The sequence below is a fragment of the Venustampulla echinocandica genome (assembly GCF_003357145.1).
Source record: "Venustampulla echinocandica strain BP 5553 chromosome Unknown scaffold_3, whole genome shotgun sequence".
Taxonomy (NCBI): domain Eukaryota; kingdom Fungi; phylum Ascomycota; class Leotiomycetes; order Helotiales; family Pleuroascaceae; genus Venustampulla; species Venustampulla echinocandica.
In genome coordinates this window covers 1,758,269-1,782,590 of record NW_022474208.1, presented here as the reverse complement: position 1 = coordinate 1,782,590, position 24,322 = coordinate 1,758,269, and the positions used below count along the sequence as shown (strand labels likewise).

The window sequence follows — 24,322 nt, the reverse complement described above, 5'->3', positions numbered from 1 at the left end:
GAAAACAAAAACTATTTGGGGTATAACCTCCTCTGCATGTGTCGGGAAAACACCTGCCTGCCCGACCGCGGGCTCGCTGCAACGAAAAATGCGGGTGATAATATACATGTATGGTGGAAATGAGCATCTGAAAAAGGGGGCATTAAGTATTACAGTATTCGAAAATGTTGTGACAAGCAAGGCTATGGCGCCGGGCCAGAGCCGCTCATCTATGCGTAGGGGCATTGCTGAAGTTGAGAATGCTCAACCTGCGTAGTTGCGTGTTCGTTTCGTTTCGTTATTTATTTCCACATTAAATCCGCTCAGTCGAAGAATGACTGATCTTCAACAAGTCCTAGATATCTTAGATTAGCTTGAGTCCCTCCCCCCCCCTTGGGCGGGCTTGTGCACTTACGTCCGTCTGACCTGCTATTATTTGGCTTTCGCTGGCCAAGAACGTTCCCCATTCCAAACATGCTACTCTCTCTTCTCTTCTTGTTTCCTTGTCCAGGCTGCGACTGGTATTGTCTGTGCGCATCTGATCCGCCGCCGAATTGGTCATATGCAGGACCACCCAGGGTGGGCGTAGATCTGCCATACTCTGGCCCTGCCATGGTCGGAAAATTCCCTATAGCAGATGGATTAAGAGGTGTAAATCCAGTATCATATGCCGGGGGTTGCTGTTGCTGGGCTCTATGCTGCATCGATGCCGCCGGGGGTTGAGCAACGGGGAATGATTGTTGGCTGTAGGAGGGGGTTGGTAGCTCCTGAAACTTTTGTCGGCGTGGAGATCGGATATCCTCAGGGGTTAAAGGAGGAGCTGTCACGGTAACCTCAACGGGAGAACCCCCGTGCTCATTAGGATCTTCGCCAAAGATCCCTTCGTATTGTTGAAGGAATAGGGCAAAGACCGGCGCAGCTATGTTGAGCGTGGGAGAGAAAACAATACCGACATTACGGACAGTCATCTTGTTCGTATCGGAGTGGTTGATGATGTTAATGAGGAAACCAGAGAGATACCGCAGGAGCATATTATTCGCTCGGGGAAGTCGGTAGACTAGACCATTTAAAGCGCTGATCTTCTCATTAACGTCATATAGCTCAGTGACAGCCAAGAATTCCAAATGGAGTTCCCTTGTTAGGATTGTGGTTGGCAACTCTCGGAGGTATAATTTGAGGAGTGAAGCAACAGCATGGATATCGTAGTACTGGTCGTCCGTGACGAGATTTACATCTCCCTCAGTGTTGAAGCGCTCGCGAAGCTGCTTGATAACGACGTTTGATCCGCTCAATCTGAAAATGCCCTCCTCGCCCGCTGCATTGTTAGCATCGAGGTATTCAATACATCGATAGACCACAGCTGGTAATTCAACATTGACATCGACTGGGTGATTGTATCTAACAGCTTCCCCAAGCGGTGCTCCGAAAACAGCCCTGATAGGTCCATGCTGCTCAAAGGCCATCTGTGACAAGTTCGTCTGCGAATCATTTCCGCCTACATCTTGGGATTCGCTTGACACTCGAGGTTTGGATCCAAATCCGAAAAAGCTGCGCTTCTTTTGTTTAATCCTCTCGTCCGAGTTGGCTGGGGCTAATAAATTCTGCTTGTTTCCCCATGATCCAACATCCTGAATGACATGCGCATTCTTCGGAGCAGATATACTCTTTGGCAGCTGAGGATGCGGCTGAGACTGAGGGTATGACTGAGACGATGGTTCTCGGTTGCGGCCATGAGTCGGTGGCGACGGTGTCTCGGAATTCTTATTCCTTACACCATGTGGTATGCTACCCTGCTTCGTATTTTCGTAGCTTATCCCACGGAGATTCTCTTCTGTAAGTTCGGGAAGAGTTTGACTTCTTTCAGAGCCATACATCTTTTTCTTCGCCTTCAATCCATTTACGTGACCTGATCCTGATCCCCCAGAATTAGAGCGGCCATGCGCACGATGTGGAGGCTCTTCATCCTCCGAGTCTTTGAAATCCACGTATCGGAGCAAAGCTTCAACCCATTGATCACGTTCAATATCGCTCTCGGCGCATAGAACATGTCTCACGAGGCTAGAAGAGTCCTTACGTTTCGGTTCTAGGATGAGGAAGGCATGTCGATACTGATTTTCTGGGTCATCATCTCCTCGTGATGGAGATTGATCGGTTTGCTGCTGTTGCTTTCCGATCTGAGCATTCTGGAGCTTGATCGTGCCAAGGTGAGGCCCACCCGGAGATTCATAGTATTTGAAAACAGGGCCGTCCAAGACAAAGAATCGAGCCTTCCACCCGCCAAAATTCTTGCCTCTCTTGGTCAAATATCCGTTTTTCAAGGGTCTGCCACCTGGACCGGTTTTAACAGGACTTTCGTTTCCTGGCTCAGGTGAGGCATCTTCCATATGGGATGATAGTGCGTTTGTTGATAAATATCTGCAAATTTCAAGAGCGGATGCGGTATCCATATGGGTGTCCAATATTTCATCCAGATACTTGTCGAGCGCCGCGCGCCTTGCATCAATTTTAGCAGGAGCATGCCCACTGAATAATGACTTTTCGGGTGGCGTGGCTGTGAATGTTGGGTATTGTTTAAGCACTTGATCCAAACGGAAAAGCGAAGAGGAATCCTTTTCTACTCTCCAAAGCTCTTGACGGTCTGATCTGCTGAAAATTGCTAGTGTGAAAACCGGATCCTCTTCAATGTTCTTCGGGAACATCATGCTTGCTCTTGAGGGCTTTAGACGAGAAGAGGCAACCTTCACATCTATAGACGGAAGCGCATTTGGTGGAAGTAATAAACCAGGATATTCTTCTGTAACCAATCCCCGATAGATTGAGTCTGAAGGGCTCTGATGAATTGGTGAGTTTTCTTCTTTGGCGCTGTCACTCGAGGCATCTCCAGGTTTCTTGGAAATAATTAGAGGTTTTGGTGAAACTAGCTGTAAAGGTTTGCCCTTAGGTAAGCCTGGTGACGCTATTGACATTGGTGTATTTGGCGGTAAAGGAATAGGTTGTCGGGGAGCCCTTGGCGATAGAGGAACCGCCCCTGGAAATCCAGCCATGCCACGGGGAGACATGGGTGGAGAGTTGAAGGAAGAGTGGCCAGATGATTGTCGCAAATGGGGACTCATTCCTCGGTCTGTTGGCCGCGGGCTCGACGGAAGACCAGGGCTCATTAAAGGAGGTGATAACACCCCCGTACCCGAAGTGTCGTTCAATATACCAGCCAAAGACCCAGCATTAGATCCATGAGGAGAAAGTAGCGAATATTCGGGGGGAGATATTGGGACGGTTGGTCGAGGGCTTAGCGGCATTGGATCCGGAGCGGATGAAATTTCACCTTCTTTCGGAGTTGTAGGCTTCGATTTCGGTGTACCCTTCGCACTTCCCTTACCGCTTCTTTTAGACAGACTCCGTAATTCGACTTCCTTCATCGCGGCAATTTCACGCCGCCTATCATCCTCCTCTCTGGTTTTCCGCCGTCCTCGTTCGGGAAATACGGGTATCTCGTCAACTTGCAGTATATCATCATAGTCGGAATCAGTATCTTCTACAGTACCGGATGCCTGGCGGAGGTGGGAGCTTGGATTGGCGTCCTTGCCTAGATTCAAAGGTGCGGGTGGGGCTTTTCGTGGAGGCGGAGGAAAGGCTGATAGTCCACCATCGGGATTCGGAGATGGTCCAATGACCGCTAGGGTAGGAGTTTGGCTGGACATAGGTACCTTTGGACGGGGGATATTTGGCGGAGGCCCCTTTGGGGGATCCGAAGGTAAGCTCCTGGATGGAGGAAGAGAAACATTGTACGGGACTTCTCGTATAATATCAGTTGCCTTGTCTTTTCTCTGCTGCTGGCCGGCTTCAAATCCACCGACTGGGGTATCAGGATTATATTGTTGGAAAGCATGTTGGGTTGGCGATGGCATTCTATGTTCGGCTTCAACTAGGGCAGTTAATGCAGGGGTCTGCGTCTCGGGCTGGAGTAGGTTCGCGGGAGGGGTGATGGGATATGGGGCCAAGGCAATGTCAATCGGCGAGGGTGGATGGTTTTCTTCCTCCTGTACTGGATCTCGTAGCCCGGCAGATACCAGCGCTCCAACATTTTCGGATTTGGATCCCTGTAACGTCGTTCCTTCTGATGCAGAGGATCCCGCGTCAGAGGCACCCATACCCTTAGTCGAATCGACCGGCGAAGGATTTGCGATCTGGGCGAGGCTTTCCTTCAACTTCTTGCGGTACCGTTCCTTGTCCTTCAGCGCTCGTTCTAGATCCTTGTTCAACCCCAAAATCATAGCCCGTTGCTTGTCTACCAAACGCCATAGCTGTGAATTTTGTGCCGCCTGAGATTGCTTTTCTTTGAGAAGATGCTGTATTACCGTTTCCGGGGATCCTGCTGCCTGTATAAGATTGGCAATGTCGGGAGCGCCGCCAGATTTCAGATCCTGTGAGGATTTGTGTGAGTGTGTGCCGCCTGATAATGACGATACGGCAGAGCCTATGGAGGAGGTTCGTGGAGGTGCCCGCGCCATGTCGACACGGTGCTGTGGAGCGGTGGTAGCCATAGGTAGACGCGTGTTCGAATTCGAATTCGAATTCGACGAGGCTCCCGAGGACTTGGAGATTAGGATTGGGTCAGACACACTTCGTGAGGCACCATTCGTGTCGTTGACAGGACGGCCGTAGCTAGAGATTAAATCAGCATACTATCTAAGGCAACATCGAGGATTACGCCTACCGTGAAGGCTTCTCGTCTGCCACGGACTCTCGCTCTGTGGATGATCCTTCAGTCTCAGACCGGTAGAAACTCTGCTCAGAGGCCAGTAGGTCGTCCAGACGCTCCTTTGGCGATCGAGGTCCTTCGTGAAGGTTGTATGGTGGAGTGCCCGGGGAGGACAAAGTACGATCGACACCAGACCTGACAAAGGTAGTTCTAGTTGGCGTAACACTGGCTGGCGGCGATGTAGCAGTCGTACTCGTTTGTAGGGGACTAGGAATAGCCTTGCGCTGAAACCTAGAAGACAAGGACGACGTGAGTTACTACGTCTAGATACACGCCGTTGCCGCGTACAATGTGAGACTCGAACGTACCTCTTTCCGGTCTCTGAAGCTGACGGCTGATTGTTTGGCGAGTACTGCGAGTGACCTTGGGCCTGGCTGTCAGAGGGACCATCGCGCTGCTGCGGAAGCTGTGACATGGCCTACGAGCTCTGACACCGTCGACTGAAATCTGCTCTGCGCTGCAGATGGGGGGGAGGGCAGCGGGGGGGCGGCAGAAGGCAGGCAACGGTACCAATTGGCTGTCATGCGCGGCGCTGGGCAGAAGCTCATTCACGGTGACCTTTGGGAAAAGGTTGTGGCGCCTGATGGGTTGAAATTGGGGTTGCGAGTTTCGAAAAGCCTGGCTGATCCTGCTTGATGTCGCACGTTTGCGGAGGTCGTTCAGGCGAGTGTGGTGAAGAGTCTCGAACGCAGGCCGGACCGTGTCGACACAATCGGAGGACACGACAGGAAGAGAGAGCCAGGCGAGGAATGGGAGAGAGCGCGAAAGAGGGCGTGCGCAACGTGGCGCGCCAGTCGTAGGGGTAAAGGGTATATGGGATTTATGGGGTCTATGGGGTCTATGGGCTTATGAGAGTTAAGGACAGGGAGAGAAGAAGTATGGAGTAGTATGGAGGGTGAAGAGAGGGTTGTCCTCCGCATACTAACACATAGCGCTAGTTGAGTATTGTGTGTCGAGGTGTACGTGGTACTTGGTACTTGGTACTTGGCTGCACAGATAATGTTTGTAACTCTTTACGGGAAGTACTTGGTAGCCACAGGAACAGGATAGGTAATAATATCAGTGTGCTTGTAGTTTTACGGAGCACAGCAACAGTGTGAATACGTGGTACGTAGCAGACGACGGGTTATTCGAGGCAACTAGGAGAGTCAGGAGGGTCGCTAGGAAATTACTTGTGTTGTGTTTATGAGGTTAATCCTTCGTACTTCGTACAGAGCCATAACATAAGTACGGACAAGGCTCGTTCAAGAACTGGAGAAGAAGGCGACGTCCTTTTAGGTGTGCCATGAAGCGGCCAATACAAGCCTACAGCAAAGAGCCCTGAGGATTTCAGAACGCCAGCTTGCTCCGGTCCACCAGCAAGCCCCGTATATCTGTACGAAGCCCCGAGCAAGCACACCGGCAGTGGACATGGCGGGCCTAGCACCGTCCTGAGTCCACAGGCCCCCCCTTTTCCCTTTTGGCCCCCCCCCCTCCCAGCCCTCCCTTATATACCTAGAGATCTCACTGCTACTTCGTACTGGTCGTCCACGTAGCCACCGGCACAGTCCTCCCAGTCCTCCCACCTACCTGCACGGGATATTGTCCGAGGCGCAACCAGCGAACTCGTCCGAAGCATGGAAATTTGTCACCGGTTGCTTGCATGCAGCTGTCTGCTACTGCATGGGGCCGTTCTGCAGGTACGCGGACGTTGACGGGAGTACTTCGTTGTAGTCACTCTGATGAAGGCCCAAACCCACGCCCAAACCCCCGCCCCCCCCCCCAAAAACGACTGGATGGCTCTTTAGCCCATGGCTAAACTGCAAATCCACTTCAACATATCAAGCAGTTTGCCCTCCGTGGTGGTACTGTATACAACTTCCAAGTCTTCCTAAGACTCAACCGTTCAAATATAGAAAATCTCCATGAGGTATCCATGAAAGCAGCTAGCCATAACCGACTTATATACTTTTCACTGTGTATATGACCTCCCTTCCGGACCAGGATTCTCCCCGCATATGCACTCAGTCAGCGCTTCAGGTATCCGAATCTGCTATATCCTGCATATGCTTTGTCCAAAGAATGGGGTAACAGGGAGGGGACGGGACTCGCGGTAGTATTTCAGAAGAATCGAGGGGTGCATTGGGATGAAACTTAGAAACATGTTCCCCATCGCTTGGGTTGTTAAATACGCCGGGTCGTGGTTAACCGACCGTCTCGGAATTCGGTTTTTTCTTCATGAGCGGCGATCATCAGCTGAGGATCTGGAAAACGAGCAGCCGAGCAAAGCATTTTCATGCGACATAGCACATCCGTCTATCCTTATAAGTTATATGTTTGTTTTCAGTTGCCAGGGTTGGGTATTCGATTTCCCAGCCAGCGAGAAGATACGATGTGTGTGCCTTGCATCTACAGGAACGCAGAGTTGATGCCGACTTGTTCGTAATCTCAGCGCTAATAGAAACGAACCGCAGCACGGACAGTACTTCGTCCGGAGGTACTCCAGTCTCCAAGCCTCCAACCACATCAATTGGAAGCTAAACTGTTTTCCGAAACTGTCCAAGCTGTCTTGTGTTGAGGAACTTGCTTGAGGTATTTAGTAGATGATTAGATTCAGCCCGAGTTGATCGTATCTGCGAATCATAATAATAGACTTGACGAATACTACTCGAATGGCTGGGCTCGTACTCACGACCACGCGCCTGATGATACCACTGCTACACAGTAATAAGATATCAGGAGGTGAGAGTAGTCCTATTTTGGACCCGCCAATTCCTGGCGGCCACATCACCAAATCTGACAGTTCGGGGGCATCTGGCTCTTGAGGGCGAACCACAGAGTGCAGCACTACAAGCGCTACAGTGGGCTAGCGGAGAAGAGCGGTGTGAGCGGTGATACCCTAATAACAGAGCTGTACTTCGTGCTCCGTATACTTGATGTGATTTAAGGGTCCTTCGCCGGAGCCCTTAGAATCCCTGGATGCCGAGCCAGCAATCGAGGAGTATTGTTGAAACAAGAAGGTCGTCAGTGCCAGGCCTGCGACGTCTGGGCATCAACGATACAATTTGGGATAAATCGTTCATCCAGAAGGTTGACTTCTTGAGGTTCTTCGACCTGACTTCGGATATCTCCCACCTCCCACACTCTCCTGTTCAACCACATCGCGAATAGTAATGGTCAGCATCCCTTCGTGCACGTTGTCGAGTTGGCGCCCGCCTAGGGGAGCACTGTGGATCCTTATCGAGGACCCCTGATTCCCCGTGCCCTTTCGCCTTCTGGACGACTAGTGCCTGATAAGATCGTCTCAAACGGTATGATGTCAGTCACTAGAGTGTGATCTACGAATTTCATAACGCGGATGGGACGAAAGTGGATGGAGTTGAGATGATTGAACGTGTGACAGATTCAGGGGGTCCATCGGTCACGTGTTGCTTGAAATTCAAGAACCTAGGTAAACAGCAGCCAATCAGCGCGTTGTCCTCATCCCCCCTTTTTCAACCTGTTCCAAGCTTTATTACCTCGTACACTCTGTTTTGAGTTTCTCGTCTTGTGGATGTCACCAACTCCCTGCGTTGCAGTCGTAACAGCGTATGATTCGTACCTTCATCTTTTCCACTTGTCGGTCCTTTGACGCGATGATCCAAGTTTTTCGGCGAAATGCTGGCCGTGTGCGGCTTCCCTTACCAATCACAGCGTCAGACTCACCCCTCCATCATAAGTTTCTGCAGCCATGTCGTGGTTTTCCCAAGCCTTAGTGCTCTAGGCCTGGTGTTGGTGTGTGAGCACATTACGAATCTGTTGCTTTGTCCTAGGCATAGACGGATTTAGGAGCCTGAATACTCAGCTACTCTCAAGCCTCCACACCCGGAAATCCCGTGCCAAACGGGAACATGTCAGCATTCCTCTCTCGTGAGCCTCGATGGCTTCCGCTCTGCCGATTTGACACACTTGCACCTACTCCAAATAAACGACAGGAAGAAGCTTGTGGATGGGAAGCTAGGCCGGGTCTTTCTGGCAGCTACTCCCATTGCCCAATATCCAAACTCTCATTTACCTCTCCTGCCCTATCAACGGGGCCGCGTATGGCATTGCAATTAAGTTTGCTCATCTCAATTAAACAATCACATTCCAGAAGCTAAGCACATGCAAGAAACTCCCCAAGTCAAAACCATACATAGAAACTAGGTTCTTCAGCGCAGCCACCCGTCTCCGGTGCAAACGCATGCACTCTGCAGCCCTAGCGGAGCCGCATAAGTGCTGCCCGTTATTTCCCGCCTGCAATTCGTAACTGCGCCTTTCCATTGTGCATGAAGGCCTTGTTCTCCTTCGAAGAAGGCTATCAGCGTCTGCGGAGAAAGCTTGGTCTTGGGCCCTGGGCGGTAGCCTTAAAGAATCAAGGCTTTGGAACTCACTAGTCAAAGGTACTATTTCCCGCTATAGCTATATAGCGAAGCATGTTACACGGAGACGGCTTTTATTCATAATCTTTTTGTTGCAGCTAAATTATCTCCGCAAGGCCCGCTGACTAGTATTAAAATATCATAAATACGAAAATTGCCGACATCGACCGTGGTGCTACCACGGAGCCACTCCAGTTGAGCAGTAGAAAGGGGCAACGAATTGTTTATTATCCGCCGGATACGTATCGCCTCAAAGAGTACATAATTTTGCGATGAGGAGGGAGCATTGCTTCTGTATTCATACTTGCATCGTGGTAAATATTAGTCTATATATGCGGCATGGGAACCTTTGGGAATGGATAGGGGGTGAATTAATAGTACTATATAAATTACCTAGCGAATGTATGTTCCCCGGAAATGCTAGCGAGATATTGTTTGACAAAGACTTATGTTGTAATTTTAATCACCGTGGACATGAGCCCCTGGTAGTAGCCACAGTTACCAGGTGTTCCTACATTCACATACGTAATTCTATGTATGAATTGCCTACTAGGCGCTCTATCATTCTTCGGCCATCTCCTGATGGCTTCATTTAGCCTCTTGACGACATCAACCACTACCTAGGGAGTTCATCCTGGAGCTGAAGAGCTATAATATAAAATTATCAGAGTATGCCCCAATACTCCTTCCCTAGGTGCCCCATTAATTGCCAGGAAACAGAACCCTTTTCTCTGCAAATAGATCAGGGCATGACGGCAAGTAAAACGTGCGGGATCTGAGCTCCTTATTAGATGTTTTGTAGTACCCGGCCGATGTTGGTTCCGCGATACAGAATCTCATAAGCATATCTGAGCCCGTTATCATCGTAAACGGATGCGGGTTATACCCAAAATAGCGGGCCATCTCCTCTGGCTTGATACAGGGGGAAGGTACCAAGCAAGCTGGCGTCCGTGAACAAAGGACACCAGACGAAAGAACAACAGGGAATGGCAGAAGCAGTAATATATTTAAAAGGAATTTAAAAAAAACAAAGTGTCTTTACTAGAGTATTGAAGGGGTCACTAGAAAAAAAGTTCAAAAGAAATACATCACTTACGAAGTTGACTTACCCATCGGGGTTCACCTAGGGCGCACCCCAAGTTACTAACCCACCTACCTATTAAATGGGCATCTCTTAAGTTTTATTATATGCCACTGGTACTCAAGGGTAAACGTACAGAAAGCTTTATTCTCTGTTGACATACTGTCCTGCGTGTTCTCGTTGGGAAGGCGCTCCTCAGCAAAGCAAACTGCCCACCTTGTGGTGCTACCGAACGTAGAACCGATCTAGGTATGGACCTTGGGCAGACTATACCCGAAAGAAAATAGAGCTATCAAAGTATCGTGTCTGGAGGTAGCGAATGGGTTGGAACGCTGAGCTTCAGTTGGCTGAACGAACCAAACTGAGAAAGCTGGTCTAGCTAGACAGACAGTAAAGAAGGTACACGAATCTGAATTGTGCTGCAAGAAATTTGCTGTTCCACTTGCTGCTTCATAGCTCCATGACTCTATATTGTTATGTTGGATGTTATGTTAACGGCCTCGAGTGAATCTGCGAGAATATATTGGAGGGGCTGCGGAATAGGATTCGTCTGGTGTAGGCTATCTTCCTATGCAAGAACATAGAGCCTACTAGAGATGACGGTAAGTTAGAGACGATGCGTTTATTAATAAATCTGAGATAGCAGACGAGAAGGGAAGCACTGCGGATATTACTAGTTTGGGTGGAGAGCTGCGGGTTTGGTTCTATAATCGTCCATCATAGCTCCTGAATATGGTCTCAGGTTGCTATCCACGTCACTTAGAAACTCCCATGTCAAGGTTAGCGGCTAGAAAGCTCATTCCAAGTCAACTTCTGGCCATTCTGCGACTTCACTGCTCTATACGTGTCTTGTATCTAAGCTTTGCTTATTGCATGTGGTGTATGGTGTCTGGTTGTCCACCACGCTTGCTATTGACCAATGCTGATTATTTCTCAAAGTTTATTCTAACGTAGTATCCCATCGTCTTTGAAGGCCTTGTGGCGCTCTTGAGTTCAATTATAAATGTATTCGCTCTAATAACATATTGTTGTTCGGGTGTTGATAGCTAGGGCGAGGAAGCCGTTGTTATGTTGCGGCGAGTAGCGCGATAGTAATATAACCTTCTCAAAAGCTAAAATTTAGCCGTTGATCAAAGATATGAGGACACGAGGGTAGATATTGACAAGCTGCGGGGGTGTACTAAGATAGACATATGGAAGGCAATCAAGGAGATAGCGCGTAGATCAAGGGGATACAAGCCACGTTTAAATAGACGAGGCCACATAGTAGCTAAGGCACCTTACATAGAGTCGAACTCCTTCAACTCGCATTAGATAAAAGTGAATACCGTATGGCCGTGCTACACCGCGATCTCGCCTACTCTGCCCACGCGAAAAAGCCCTCGCTTCCAAAACAAGGAGCTATTCAAAGCAAAATAAATCGTATAAAAAATGAACAAAAAAAGAAAGCTCAACAAGAGTATTTAAGGAAGCCGTCGGCCTCCGAGAGTCATGATATCTGCACTGTCGAATGCTCTCGCAAACTTGTTATCAGCGTTAGGCATGTACTCTGGAAACGGACGTTGTGGCTCATTCTTAATTGTTACACCGAAAGTTATGGGTAGAACTTGATGTCAAGTGAGCCACAGGAGCTCACAAGGGCTATGTTGTGAGGGCACAAACGCTTATTGTGCAATATATTGGTATTGTGAGGACGCGGCGGTGGGCGGTGGGCAAAAAAGGCGATAAAGTGAATTTAAGCGTTGGGCCAGGGGAGGGCTGGTGGACCTGGGTTGGTCAACGAGCTTAGAGGCGAGGTCAGGCTCACTCAACTCTTCATGTGTGGTAAGGTAGGTATGCTTCCATACATTCCTATTCAAGCTACAACTTGACTCCAGCCACTTTCGTAAACTCTATCTTGTTGACACATGTTCCAACGCCTTCCAGTTCAACTTCTACAACATCACCATCCTTCAACCAGAGCTGCGGTTTCCTTCCCATGCCTACACCTTCCGGCGTGCCCGTGAAAATCAAATCTCCAGGCAGAAGAGTGGTTCCCCGACTCAAGAACGCAATAGTTTTCGCAACACTAAAGATCATACCATCGGTATTACTGTCCTGCATCGTCCTCCCGTTGACCTTCGTGGAGATGCGCAGAGTTTGCGGATCACGGAGCACTTGTGTGCTTACGATTCCTGGGCCATAGGGGGCCCACCCATCGAAGCCCTTTCCAAGGCTCCATTGCCCACCACCACCCTGGAGCTGCCAGTCCCGATGGGAGACGTCGTTACCGACAGCATAGCCCAAGACGTGGTCTAGGGCTTTGGATTCTGGCACGTCGGAGCAGGCTTTACCGATTATGGCGACGAGCTCACATTCATAATCTAAACCCGTGCCTTCTTGGGCAATAGGATGAATAGGAATTGGGTCTGTCGGGCCGCTGAGAGAGGTGATGGGTTTGTACTATACGGATGTAAGGCCCCTGATACGGGTTCGAGGAAACCGACTCACAAATAGAACAGGGTTTTTGGGAAGTGGCATATTTGACTGAATACAGTCAGCATATATCTCTTATCTAGATATCTTGGAATTAAACTTACTTCTCTTGCATGCTTCTCATAATTGAGACCTAGGCATCTCACCGTTTTCACGTCGTCTAATGCTAAGGGCGATAGCAACTTCCGGATGTCGGCTATCTGATTGGTAACACGGTGCTTCCCGAATATCTCGCCTTGTATAATTCTGGCTTGTTTTGCTTTTGAAATGTCCGTTATCCCCTTTGGTAGGATTGCATCCCCATAATAAGTCTTGCCATCTTTGGCTAAGAATCTAACCAAACGCTGTGAAGGTTTAGTGGGCAGCGGGGTGTAAGCGGTCTTGCACTTACAGAAAAGAGTGACATTATGCTCAAACACTTATAGCTCCAACTCTTAGTTTATATTTCCAAGTCTTAGTAGTTATTATACTTTTGACTAGGAAAAGGGGTAGCTTTCAGGACGACGGACGTTCAGTTTGCCTCGGCTGCAGTGGGGCTCACACTGCCCCTGTGCCTCTCGGAATACTTTCCGTCCCAAGTCTTCCCGAACCGAAACTTTATTGTCAACGTCAACAATAGTGACCAAAGCTTGCGTATGCGATTGAAAGATCCCTCCAACGATATCATTTGCGATGAGGTACTCCGGGTTGCAGAGAGACGTACTGGCCCTCTACCGCAAATGCCTGAGGGAGAGCAGGAAGAAACCGGCGGTGAGTACCAAGAAAATTAACGCATTATCGGGTTAATTCTGACCATATATAGAGTACCCGGGCACACTTCGAGGCTTTCGCAAGGTAAGCCAGAGGATTGTGCTTTTATTTATTCATTTTACATTTTCGTGGAAAAATGGGCTAACTCTAAGCCACTAGGAAGGAATTCCAAAAACACCTTCATTTCGACAAGAAGGACTTTTCTGCGATCGAATACCTCTTACGCAAAGGGCAAAGGCAGCTTGAGATGTATTCCTCCCCGGGCATCAAAGATATCCATTAAAAGCGAGGAATTAGTAGGATCCGGGCACACATTGTGACTGTTGTGATAGCGCTCGTGCGGCTAGTTACTCAAGCTGGAAGACACGGATCTGAGGCTGGGTAGAATCTACATACATTTTAAGGGGACGAATCGGGGATCGACATTGCCAACAACCCACCGACCTCGAATACTAGCTCGATAATTCTCCGACCGTGACTAGGGCTAGGCCACGGCGTTTACCCCTTCCTTTAAACTCTTTACATATGTGGTTCCCCAGTTTTAGCCGCACCCACAATGCAGGCCCGTCGATTGTAGGAGAAATGGGGCTAAACGCTAACGGAATACTTGCTTGATCTGAGCAGAGCCGGGAAAAAATGTTTTCAAACTTTGGTCGCAGTTATAGATATAGATTCGAAAGAAGGGAGGGCACAATTGGCATTTGGAATCTATCTAATAACGGTGGCATTGCGGACACGCTTGTTGGACAACGGCAAAAGAGCATTAACTTGGTAAACCTAGTGCAATTCTAGAATACTCGGGATAGGTAGCGTGTATTGATAGTGTAAAATCATCTAGATGTACATAACTAGCTGAGAGTTGACGCAGCTGACAGATATGGGACTTGCCGATATGTCCACTTTTGGAATTTATAGTAAGCTTTTGAGCGTGATTTACATATTTGGTTGATGGTGATGCGGGTTTTGCATCCTGTTACATGTCGGCATGGCGTATGGACTCCTTTGAGAGAGACTCTTTTTACGAAGCGGACAACGGTAATGAGAGATTACATGCAATAATAACAGAGGTGTCCCGCCACTGGTGTCTAGAGGGGTAAGCTCTCCAGGGATAGAAAGCTACATACAGTGTGGGAAGCTAAGCTCAAAGGGGAAGACAGTGAATACTGGCTTCTGAGAGTTCTTGGCATCCGTACTGTACGGTATATGTACATATGCTGATAACGCTTTATATACAAATGGATATTTGAGATGCCTTACAAATTTACAACATTTAAGGTTGAATGGCCGTACTCGACACGCGTTAGAGGGCAATTAAAGGCAAACAGCAACTACCATTATAAAGCAACTGAAAATGATATGGTATCTAAAGTGGTGTAAAGAGTACCTACATCGAAGGAAGCAAAGGGTACCTCGATGCAAAACCTTCATCACGTTGGCTTGGTCGCAGATATTGTGAGTGGTTTCATGACGTACCTCGATGATGCAAACGTCGAATTCAATAAGGACGGTTTCATAGTTATCCATCTCAACACCATACAAGAAGTAGCAGATGCTAGTCGAGGACGCTATTCGATTCCTACTAGACGGGCGTTTCCGATCCATCATAGTATATATATTGATAGTAACTATACATTTGACAAACGTGGACAAAAAATTACAACAGCTTCTCAGTTCGACCCTCGGTACTGTAATCGGCAAAACCAAATTTGAAATGGGGTAATTTTTCTTTATGAATCCTACCTAGGTAATATACAAACAAGGGATTTCTAGCGCATTAGTAGTAGTTGCGGATCCTGATTTGAATTGATGGCCCGGGTCCTCGATGACCTGTAGTAGTGATTTCGTCGTCTCCCTTTGACGTATAAATTGGTAGCAAATTAGGACACTAGATTGGATATTATATTTGCGGTCGACTTGGTGAATATGCCTATCGTAGCTACAGGATAACGCTGCAAGAAAATATTATACTACTCATCTCTGGCTTGGGAATCTTTAGCATGGAATGGACTCGTCGCATACCGTATCAAAACGATCATAAGCGTGCGGACACTTGTCACGAGTATGACCGCATAACCGTGGAGCGTTGGCATCTATGCCTTGCGTTACAAGATAGAAGAACACGCTTATAGCAGAGGGCTAGCGCTTGGCAACGTTAATAGCGTCGAAGAGACCCGTTGCGGGGGTTTGGAAAGGTTAAAAGCAACTTGACTCGACTAAGTGATCCTTGTCTTGGTCTGGCAAATGTGGCTTTTTCGGGGACAGGAAGACGCAGGTACGAGGAATTGCTGAAGAACAGGTATTTTGCTAGTGCCAAGGCTTTAAATAAGGCACCCTCGATTCACCTATAGAGTACATGATCATTGGCTTTTATCTATGCTGTCCAAGTTCCCATTGTATCTTACAAACCGAACGCCATCGGAAATATGGATTTTCTACCGTCCACGGCCACTCTTCTTGCTCCTCTTGCCTGTCCCATTCTGCGCCGTAGTCTTGACCTTCTCCAGGACTTCAAAGTCGCCGGTGCTGGAGCTGCTGGATGGAGGTGTATCTTCCCGCTCTCCTTCAGATAGAAGCTCGTCGTCATTGGGGGATTCATGGATATAACGGCCAGCAACTCGGTGATAGGCCCAGATAGGGATACGCCAAAGGGCGGTGTCCTTCAGGGTTGGTTGGGAAAGCTCATTGGGCTGGGCCAAGTTAGTCAAGTGTGCTACAAGAGGGAATAAAGGGAGAACGTACGTCTAGTAAGAATTCATGGGTCTCGCCATCCTCATCAACCTGCTCAAGATAAACATTACCAACCGAGTCGACGACCAGAATCTTCCCATTCTCGGCGACAACTCGCTTCCTAGGCCCAGTAGCACCGACGGGGGGAGTTGCTGCAGGTGATGCTTTGGCAGCTCTGATACCCTTCGGCTTCTTCTCGGATTTATCCTTTCTGGTATCCTTCTCCTGCATTCTGCGTTGGCGTCTGTTCATGGGCTGCATCATCGGATCCGACTCTTCGGCACCAGTTGCTGCAGGAGTTGAGGTTCCGGAGCCTCCATCCACACCTGGAATGCCCAAATTGTCGCCCCAAGCAGCATGCCTGGCAAACTTAATATATCTCCCGACGAACTCTTGCTGTCTCTTCCAGCTCATGTACAGCGCAAGCCAATGCCCTCCACCACCCACGAAGACAAACAAGCCGGCCAGCACCGCACCAAGACCAGGTCTGAATCGCGCATAGTAGTAGCCAGTGCCTTTCCAAGTCGGGAATCCATTGTGTAAGAAGTGGTCGTAGCGCTCCCTGCCAGGTCCTCGCAGGATGTTGGTCACTATACCCAAGCGCGCGAATCGATCGCTGGCAGCTTTGGTCGCAGCCTTGATCTCGGCTTTGGACGGGCCCTTGGAGACATGCACACCTGGCTTGCTGCTCTTTGACTTCTTGCCGGTGGATTTGTCTGCAATAAACTTTTGCTTGACCTTGTCGGGATGCAGAAGACGGGATTTCTTGCGGTAGGCCTTGTTGATGTCGTCTTGGTTGGCGGAAGGGGTGATGCTTAGTACGTCGTAGAAAGTGACACCCGGGCCTTCGGAGGCTTCAACCTCGTCGCGCAGACGGAAGATCTCTTGGTCTATGGTTCAATTGATAGTTAGCATGGAAACCGGGCAGAGTTGACGCGCAGTAGATCGGGCAGCAACGATCAAGTAGCGCATGATCTGTCAAGACCGCTCTGCTCACCTTCTTTGCTCCATGCTGCCACAGCGGTAATAGAGCAGGCCAGAAGGCCGGCAGTAAGGAAGGACAACTTCATCGTTGGCGGTATGGTTTGAAGACCAGAGAAAGGTCCGCGCCGCTGCTGATGTGTCTTCTTAGAAGAAGGGGACCTTTTTTTTTGGTTTGAGATAATAAGGCGTGGGTGGAAGATGCAAGGATTACCGTGTCGCAGCTCTGGCTAAAGTGACTTTCACGTCGGTCCTCACTGGCAGGACTTAGCGAATGGATTCACCCTTCGTAGTTATGATACATGTACACATAGGTTATGGCTATAGAGCCTCCGAGGGCACGTCGTACGGAGCATAGCCTTTGCTTCCTCCGCAACCAATATGCTATTTTGGGGGTAATTGGGAGGATAGCACAAATAATGGTGCTGTTGTTCTGCTTTACTGGTACTGCTCCGTACTTTTTTTTCTTTACTCTGCTTTCTGTTGCGTGGCAACTCCTACAGGATCCAGTCTCAAGACACTTGGCCTGCAGCAGCTTTGGCTTTGCTGTTCCCACTGCGCTGCGCTGTGTTGTGCTCACCGGCAATCGCTTCCCGTGACCGGCATATCTGGCACGCACACCGTCCCTCTTCTTCTTCTCTTGTTCCCTTATTCCCTTTTCCCCTTTCCTCCTCCTCCTCCTCCTCTCTTCTCTACACTTTCTTCTCATCCCCATCCTCCCCGTCTGGTATCCCCATCCCCATTCCAGAGGGGACGCTTGAACTGGAGCTGGAACAGCGCTGCGGCGCCCCGTGTGGACCGCCTATTTATAATTCAGGCATCGCTGTCGCCCTTGGCTGGGACTAGGGTCCGCGGATCAGCAGCGGCGGTGCTCGAGTGCAGAGCAGCCGGTGGAGCTGCCAGATTAGAGATTAACTAAATTCCCCCTGAAAGCCCCGAAGCATCAATCACCATTATTACCACCATTACCATTGCCACTCCCACCATCACCGCCTCAATTACGAAGTATTAGTTTACTCCTACGTCTTAACTGCTCAGCATTCCTTAACCACACGGACACACCACCACGCGTTCCCTCCGCGGGCTTTCAGCTTCAATACGAGGTCAGTTGCCAGGGGACATTTTTTGCTGCCTACAGGGATGACGAGTGTGCTGACGATTTTTGAACAGATCTTGAAATTCAAAAACTACAAAGACAAAGAAAGGCCTGGGTATTCTAAATACAATTCCCTCCCTTACTTGCCGAACTCATCTCACCTCCCGCACTCCACAATCTCCACCGTGTCAATTCTAAACAACCCCCAATCTACAATCTCAGCACAGCACAATGTCCCGGATACAAATCCCAGTCGACATCCTCACGTCACGGCTTAACCTCTCGGATAAGTTTGCCAGCGTGAGGGCCCAGTCTATTAAATCCCGATTCGCCAACCTCAAGCCGATCTCTGAGTTTCTCGATCTAAAGAGGCTCTCGAAACCTGCAAACTTCGGCGAAGTCCAGTCGCGGGTTAACTACAACCTGGGACACTTCTCTAGCAACTATGCCGTCATCGTTATCATGTTGAGTATCTATAGCTTGCTCACCAACTTCCTCCTCCTATTCGTCATCATCCTCGTTGTTGGCGGCATGTGGGGGATTGGAAAGCTCGACGGCAGTGATCTGGATATTGGCTTCCTCCGTGCAACCTCGTCACAACTCTACACTGGTCTGCTCGTTGTTGCCGTTCCTCTTGGCATTTTTGCATCACCAATTTCAACTATCCTCTGGCTCATCGGCGCAAGCGGAGTCAGCATTTTAGGACACGCCTCGTTCATGGACAAACCGATCGATGAGGCTTTTTCTGGGGAGGCGGTCTAGGTGGTCGGCCGCGATCTCCCAAAGTTGTGCCCTCATGGGGAAGACCACCAGGGGCGAAGGGGAGCAGGAGGCGAAAACAGTGGGAGCGAGAGCGAGCGTTGTGGGAGGACGAGAATCGAGTGGAGGAGCTTGATAGTGATGATACGGATACACAAGGCGTTGGGTTGAGTTTTGGGAAAAAACGATTTGCTAGCGATCCACTTGAATTTACTGGAATAGACTTGGCCATGGAATCTAGGGCCAGAAGGGGTTATGCTTTTGATGACGGAGAGTCCTCCTCAGAGGACTCTGAAGAATCTGAAAATGAAGGGACCAATGCATTGCAGATAGCTCTCCGGGACAAGGAGGAAGCGCTTGTACAATCTGCGCTTCGTCGGATTCGCCGCGCCCAGGAAAAAGGAAAACGGGAGGTGAAACTTAATCAAGATGAGTTGGATGCTTTGGAGAAGAGACGCAAGCGGATGCAAGCCTCGAATACCAAAGCAAAGAAAGAAAGCCGTTCGAGTGGTGGGAGTGGAACTGAAAAGAAACGGCGGAGTGACCGCAGTTTGATAACCGTACCACTTACTGGAGAACCCAGTGGTCGGAAGAGGGCCAAATCTAGGCTGGAAGAACCTCCAAATCCACCTGGCTTAATTGAGGGACCCGACGGTCTCACATATGCCCCGGTAGGCTACTACCCGGTACAAGCAGCGACCCGAAACTCTCCTTCCCGTCCTCGGTCCGCATCTTCTCAACAGCTCCAGGGCACAGGGCGCCCATCATCATCATATCAAACAGGACAAATACCCCGCCACTTTTCTGATGGTATGCGTCCGACCTCATCCTCAAGTACTAGCTCCCGCCGCCCCTTACCGGACGATGAAGACTGGATTCCGGGCAGCTCCCGACGAAGCTCGGTTTCCTCTCAATCCTTCCCGGTCGACCCTTTCGAATATCAAACCTCTGAGCAGCCACCACCTATACCCCAGCAATACATGCAACAAGGGCGTCGCATCGTTTCTGGTCCTCCTGAAGTCTCCTACTCCTCCCTTCGACGCAGTCCACCCTTCGGAACCAGCTATCCTGCTGCAGCCAGGTCTTCAGGTTCCGATCCTGCTCTGCGGTTGAGAGATACCTACCGTGATGATCTTGCCGCAGCTACTTCGGAGGATGATGATGACAGCGATGACTTGGGAAATGGAGTGCAGGTTTTTGTGGAGGAGCGGGGCCCCGAAAGGGAGAGGACTGTCAGTAGAAAGCCAGTGAGCAGTGGAAAGAAAAAAGGGAAGAGATAATAGACCTAAAGCCCCTGCTTTCTTCATTTGCATCAATAGCAACGTATATAGACTTAGCTTATTATTCCCTTTTAATGAATTGCTTTGCGTTAACGTATCGAGTTTGGTTCTAATTGTAAACTCCAATTGAAACATAACACCCGCCCATGATGCCTCCCTTTAAATCTGACACTTATTTGGTTGCAAATCCTGATAGATCTCAAGTTTATCAAAAGGCGACGACAACTCTGTTGAAACAGTAAATGATGAGCATGCCATATCGTATCGTATCATATATCATCCGAACATACATGTCTTTCGTTAACAACGAGGGCCGTTTTCCATCCAATATGCCAACGAAAGAAGCGAATGATCAATATAGCCACCCAGTAGGGAATCCTAATATCTGGTATCCATCCCATCCAAAAAAAAACTCCAAGAACCATAGAATCATCTTGATTGATAAATTTTTCCACCTCACATAAACATCTTGGCCATTTTAACGGCACTTCCAATGCCACCCATGGCATTCATAGCCCCACCAATGCCGCCCATAGCACCAAGCGGGCCCTCTGCTTGCATGCTACTTCTCTCCCACTCCCTCCCACCACCTCCCATCCCACCACCACTACCACCACCCGCCACGCCAAACATCTTCTGAAGGCCGGCCGGCATCCTCAATCCGAATTTGGCCAGCAAACCCGTCAAAGCTCCGCCTGTAATCAAAGGCATTATAACGAGCATGAAGACTTTGACGGGGTGTCGCTTCATGTAGTAGATGAGATCGCGGAGGAGATGACGCAGTTTTGAGTAGATGCGCTTTAGGTAGCCGCCTCGGGGGCTGCGTTTGTAGTATGAAGAAGAGCGATTGCCGCCTCCGAAGGGTGCTATTGCAAGTATTAATACCTATATAACTACAGGGACAACTCGATAAGAGCAGTGAGCGATAGGCTTACCAAAGAAAGAGGACCTGCTCGAGTTCCTCTTTGGGTCACCACCACCAAAGATCGACCGCGAGGAGCTATGCTTATGACTATCCCCGCCGCCGAGGCTAAAGAATGAGGAGGTTGATTTGTTGTGTTTGTGGTGATCGCTGCCTCCAAAGATAGATCGGGAGGAGCTATGGTGCCTATCGTGTTTAGAGTCGCCGCCGAAGATTGAGGGCGAGGAGTGACGGTGCTTGCTGCTGTGGTGGTGGTGTTTGCTATCGCGTGAGTGCGAACGCTTGTGGGAGTGGGAGGAGCTCCCATCAAACCAGCCCATGATGAAGGTTGGGAAGGGGAAGCTATAGATGGCAAGTACTTGATTGCGTTCTTATTAACTGTTTATTGAGGCTGAGGTATAAGTTTGGGAGGGACGATTGAGGCTGGCTGCGACGGGGCTCGTGAGGAATTGATCTCAATGCAGTGAGATAGCTTGCGCTTCTCTCAGTGGAAGATGGTGCACACAGTGCAGCAAGATATGAGAGGTCGAGGAGGTACCGAGTAGCTTCTCCTTTAGCTTCACCGCCGTTTATTAGAGGGGCTGGGAAGGATTAGGGATTAGGGGTTTATGTGCCTGAGGCAGCATCGGGTGAGGAAAAGGGGAACGTATACACGTGATCTTTGTTCGGAGGGGCTGGCCGGGGTAACCTCGGGACGGAAGCGTGGCCCATTGCAGCCACAGTGGCGGTGCGAAACCTGGATACTATGACGCACACCGCACCTCGTTGAGACATCAAGACAACTTGAACGTGGGAGTTGGGAGTTGGCCAGATTCCCACGAGTCTAAAGGCACAAGGTGTATCTTCCTGTTTAAACATACCCTTAACTTCTTCATCTCCACTCTCATCTCTGTCTATCTATATCCCGAAGAAAACATTGTTCTGCGACCATGGCCGGAGATACTGCCATAGATTATTGTAAGCTGTTCGGCCTTGTCCCTTTCCAAGCAAGATATTAACAGATGTCTCAAAGATGCGGCCCTAGGAATCACCTCGGCAGCAACCCAACAGCAAATCCGCGATGCCTACAAGAAGTAAGAAATAGAAAATACGATCCCATTATCCCCTCATCATCTGCTCTCAGCTGCTCACTATCACCCTACAGAGCAGCCCTGAAAACGCACCCAGACCGCGTCCCCGCCGACTCCCCCGAACGCGCCACGCGAACCCGCAAATTCCAACTTATAAATGAAGCCTACTATGTCCTCAGTGATCCCGGCCGCCGCAGAGAATACGACCAAGCCCGCAAACCCTATGGCTTCGACTTCGGTACCGGCGCCTCAACCGCATCCACAGCCTATGATTCCGACGAAGCTGAAGACATCCCAGACCCTGGCCCCAACGCATCTACATCCGGTGGTTTCCCATGGTCTAGCTTCGGATTCGGCAAGAATAGAGAAGAGGGGCAGAAATTTGAGAATGAGCAGTTTGGTGATGTGTTTGAGGAGATGTTGAGGGAGGAGGGTATGGCGGAAGATGGAGGAAGGCCCACTGGGTTGTTTTGGAGTGTTTTGGGCGGACTGAGTGGTGGTACTATGGGCTTTATTGTGGCTAATTTCCCAGGCATGTTGGCTGGTGCTGTGGCTGGGAATAGGTTAGGGGCCATTAGGGATGCGAAAGGGAAGAGTGTATACGAGGTGTTCCAGCAACTTGACCAGGGAGCAAAGATGCAGTTGCTCAGCCGGCTTGCAGCAAAGGTCTTCAGTCATGCTGTTAGCGGATAACTAAAGCCATGGCTCTGGACAGGGCGTTGGTGCTAGGTTGGCGTTGAGGACTGATTTTGATAACGTAACAAGATTTCTAGTTAGAAGGACAGGTAGGTAGTGGTTTATGCGTTAGATAGATATCCATAGCAAATTTGAGCTAGCATTATGCTGCTAACCCCCCCCCCCCCCCCTGGAGCAATCAGCTAAAAGGGTATATTATGGTACGCTTCCCTCTATATAAACACGGCTTACGATTTGACTAATCCCTGTTCTATAGTTCCCTTAACTCAACCACACGCGGCCATATTAGAGAGCGCTCCCTAGGCTTAATCGATTACGATGCTCTGTTTATAAGTGGTCTCAATATACCATAACACCCCTAGTTAGCTTTCATACTACCACTTATGTTGCCTACTAAACTAGAGTCGCGGTTGATATCGAGCTCGATTACGCGTTGCTTGAATTCCATGCCATAGCAATATTGCTCAAGCTATAACGGCAGTTGGCGAAGGCAAGTACTTTCCTTGCCAAATACTGTCACAGAGGCTGATTATGTACACAGGCTGTAGAGAGTTTAAGCGCGTATGCTGGGAGCCATGTCATTCGAGTGTGGAGTGGCCGTCGCCAACTCGCAACAGCCCCACAATAGGCGAAATATAAAACAAAAAATGTCTTAAAATCAGTCACAAAGGCCAGGTGGAGGAAAAAATTCAAAAACATTATCGTATACTCGGGAAGCAAAAGAGTTCGACCCGGTGTCGAATGCCTACATCTCTTGCCGCGTTTTGTTGTCTTTTGTCGTTTTTTGGGCCTATCGATCCTCTCCAGAAGACAATTCGACCTGAGCCACTTAGCCAAGTAGCCGCCTGTTGTCTTCCTTAATACCAAAATCGCTTATTTTGATTTATATGGCGTAGGTAGAAATGGGGCAGGGAGGTAGGCATGTGACTGCCCTTATTACACTGCCCTCGCTGCATATGTGTCAATTACCTGAATACCGCCTTAGGTCTGGCCAAGGCCAGCCATTCCCTTCGTTTGTAGTTCAAACATACATCTAATTCCGGGACTCTCTATAGATTATCCCCAAATATAGATAATTTCAACTACCCTTCTTTCCCACCCCTTAGAAGTGCCGATACATGGCAAGATTTCAATTTCCCGAAGGCGGCAGCACTGATTAAAGCTTTCCTTGCGATAAGTATGTAGGCCAGCTGTTACCCCGTACTACTCTATCTACGACGAAGGGATATCTTGTTTGGCACAATTGCCTTTAACTCTTCCAAAGGATTACACTTCAACATCACCCCACCATGATCAAGACACTTAGTTATAAGTTAACAATTGACCACGTCAAGTCTAAGTGGCTTTCAGAACTTATGCCACTTCTTT

The 24,322-nt window shown here is 49.2% G+C and overlaps 7 protein-coding genes across 7 annotated transcripts; 3 read left to right on the top strand and 4 right to left on the bottom strand.

The window, feature by feature from the left end:
* Window positions 1-302: 302 nt before the first annotated feature.
* On the bottom strand, window positions 303-5,153 carry BP5553_06176 (uncharacterized protein; the record flags this gene model as incomplete). Its single annotated transcript, XM_032014799.1, has 4 exons — window positions 303-334; window positions 395-4,641; window positions 4,694-4,969; window positions 5,047-5,153. The coding sequence occupies 4 exons, from the start codon at window positions 5,151-5,153 to the stop codon at window positions 303-305; spliced, it is 4,662 nt and encodes a 1,553-aa protein (XP_031869480.1).
* Window positions 5,154-12,058: 6,905 nt separating this feature from the next.
* On the bottom strand, window positions 12,059-13,079 carry BP5553_06175 (Uncharacterized protein; the record flags this gene model as incomplete). Its single annotated transcript, XM_032014798.1, has 4 exons — window positions 12,059-12,640; window positions 12,689-12,724; window positions 12,778-13,017; window positions 13,065-13,079. 4 exons carry the CDS (start codon window positions 13,077-13,079, stop codon window positions 12,059-12,061), a joined length of 873 nt encoding a protein of 290 aa, XP_031869479.1.
* A 266-nt stretch (window positions 13,080-13,345) lies between these two features.
* Window positions 13,346-13,706, top strand: BP5553_06174 (Uncharacterized protein; the record flags this gene model as incomplete). The annotated part of the gene is made up of 3 exons (XM_032014797.1): window positions 13,346-13,423; window positions 13,476-13,507; window positions 13,583-13,706. 3 exons carry the CDS (start codon window positions 13,346-13,348, stop codon window positions 13,704-13,706), a joined length of 234 nt encoding a protein of 77 aa, XP_031869478.1.
* A 2,149-nt stretch (window positions 13,707-15,855) lies between these two features.
* BP5553_06173 (putative ERJ5 Endoplasmic Reticulum located J-protein) lies at window positions 15,856-17,220 on the bottom strand (the record flags this gene model as incomplete). The annotated part of the gene is made up of 3 exons (XM_032014796.1): window positions 15,856-16,110; window positions 16,163-17,040; window positions 17,148-17,220. The coding sequence occupies 3 exons, from the start codon at window positions 17,218-17,220 to the stop codon at window positions 15,856-15,858; spliced, it is 1,206 nt and encodes a 401-aa protein (XP_031869477.1).
* Window positions 17,221-18,458: 1,238 nt separating this feature from the next.
* On the top strand, window positions 18,459-20,266 carry BP5553_06172 (uncharacterized protein; the record flags this gene model as incomplete). Its single annotated transcript, XM_032014795.1, has 2 exons — window positions 18,459-18,983; window positions 19,049-20,266. The coding sequence occupies 2 exons, from the start codon at window positions 18,459-18,461 to the stop codon at window positions 20,264-20,266; spliced, it is 1,743 nt and encodes a 580-aa protein (XP_031869476.1).
* A 456-nt stretch (window positions 20,267-20,722) lies between these two features.
* On the bottom strand, window positions 20,723-21,508 carry BP5553_06171 (Uncharacterized protein; the record flags this gene model as incomplete). Its single annotated transcript, XM_032014794.1, has 2 exons — window positions 20,723-21,132; window positions 21,202-21,508. The coding sequence occupies 2 exons, from the start codon at window positions 21,506-21,508 to the stop codon at window positions 20,723-20,725; spliced, it is 717 nt and encodes a 238-aa protein (XP_031869475.1).
* Window positions 21,509-22,117: 609 nt separating this feature from the next.
* Window positions 22,118-22,951, top strand: BP5553_06170 (DnaJ-domain-containing protein; the record flags this gene model as incomplete). Its single annotated transcript, XM_032014793.1, has 3 exons — window positions 22,118-22,145; window positions 22,201-22,261; window positions 22,333-22,951. 3 exons carry the CDS (start codon window positions 22,118-22,120, stop codon window positions 22,949-22,951), a joined length of 708 nt encoding a protein of 235 aa, XP_031869474.1.
* Between the last annotated feature and the right edge of the window lie 1,371 nt (window positions 22,952-24,322).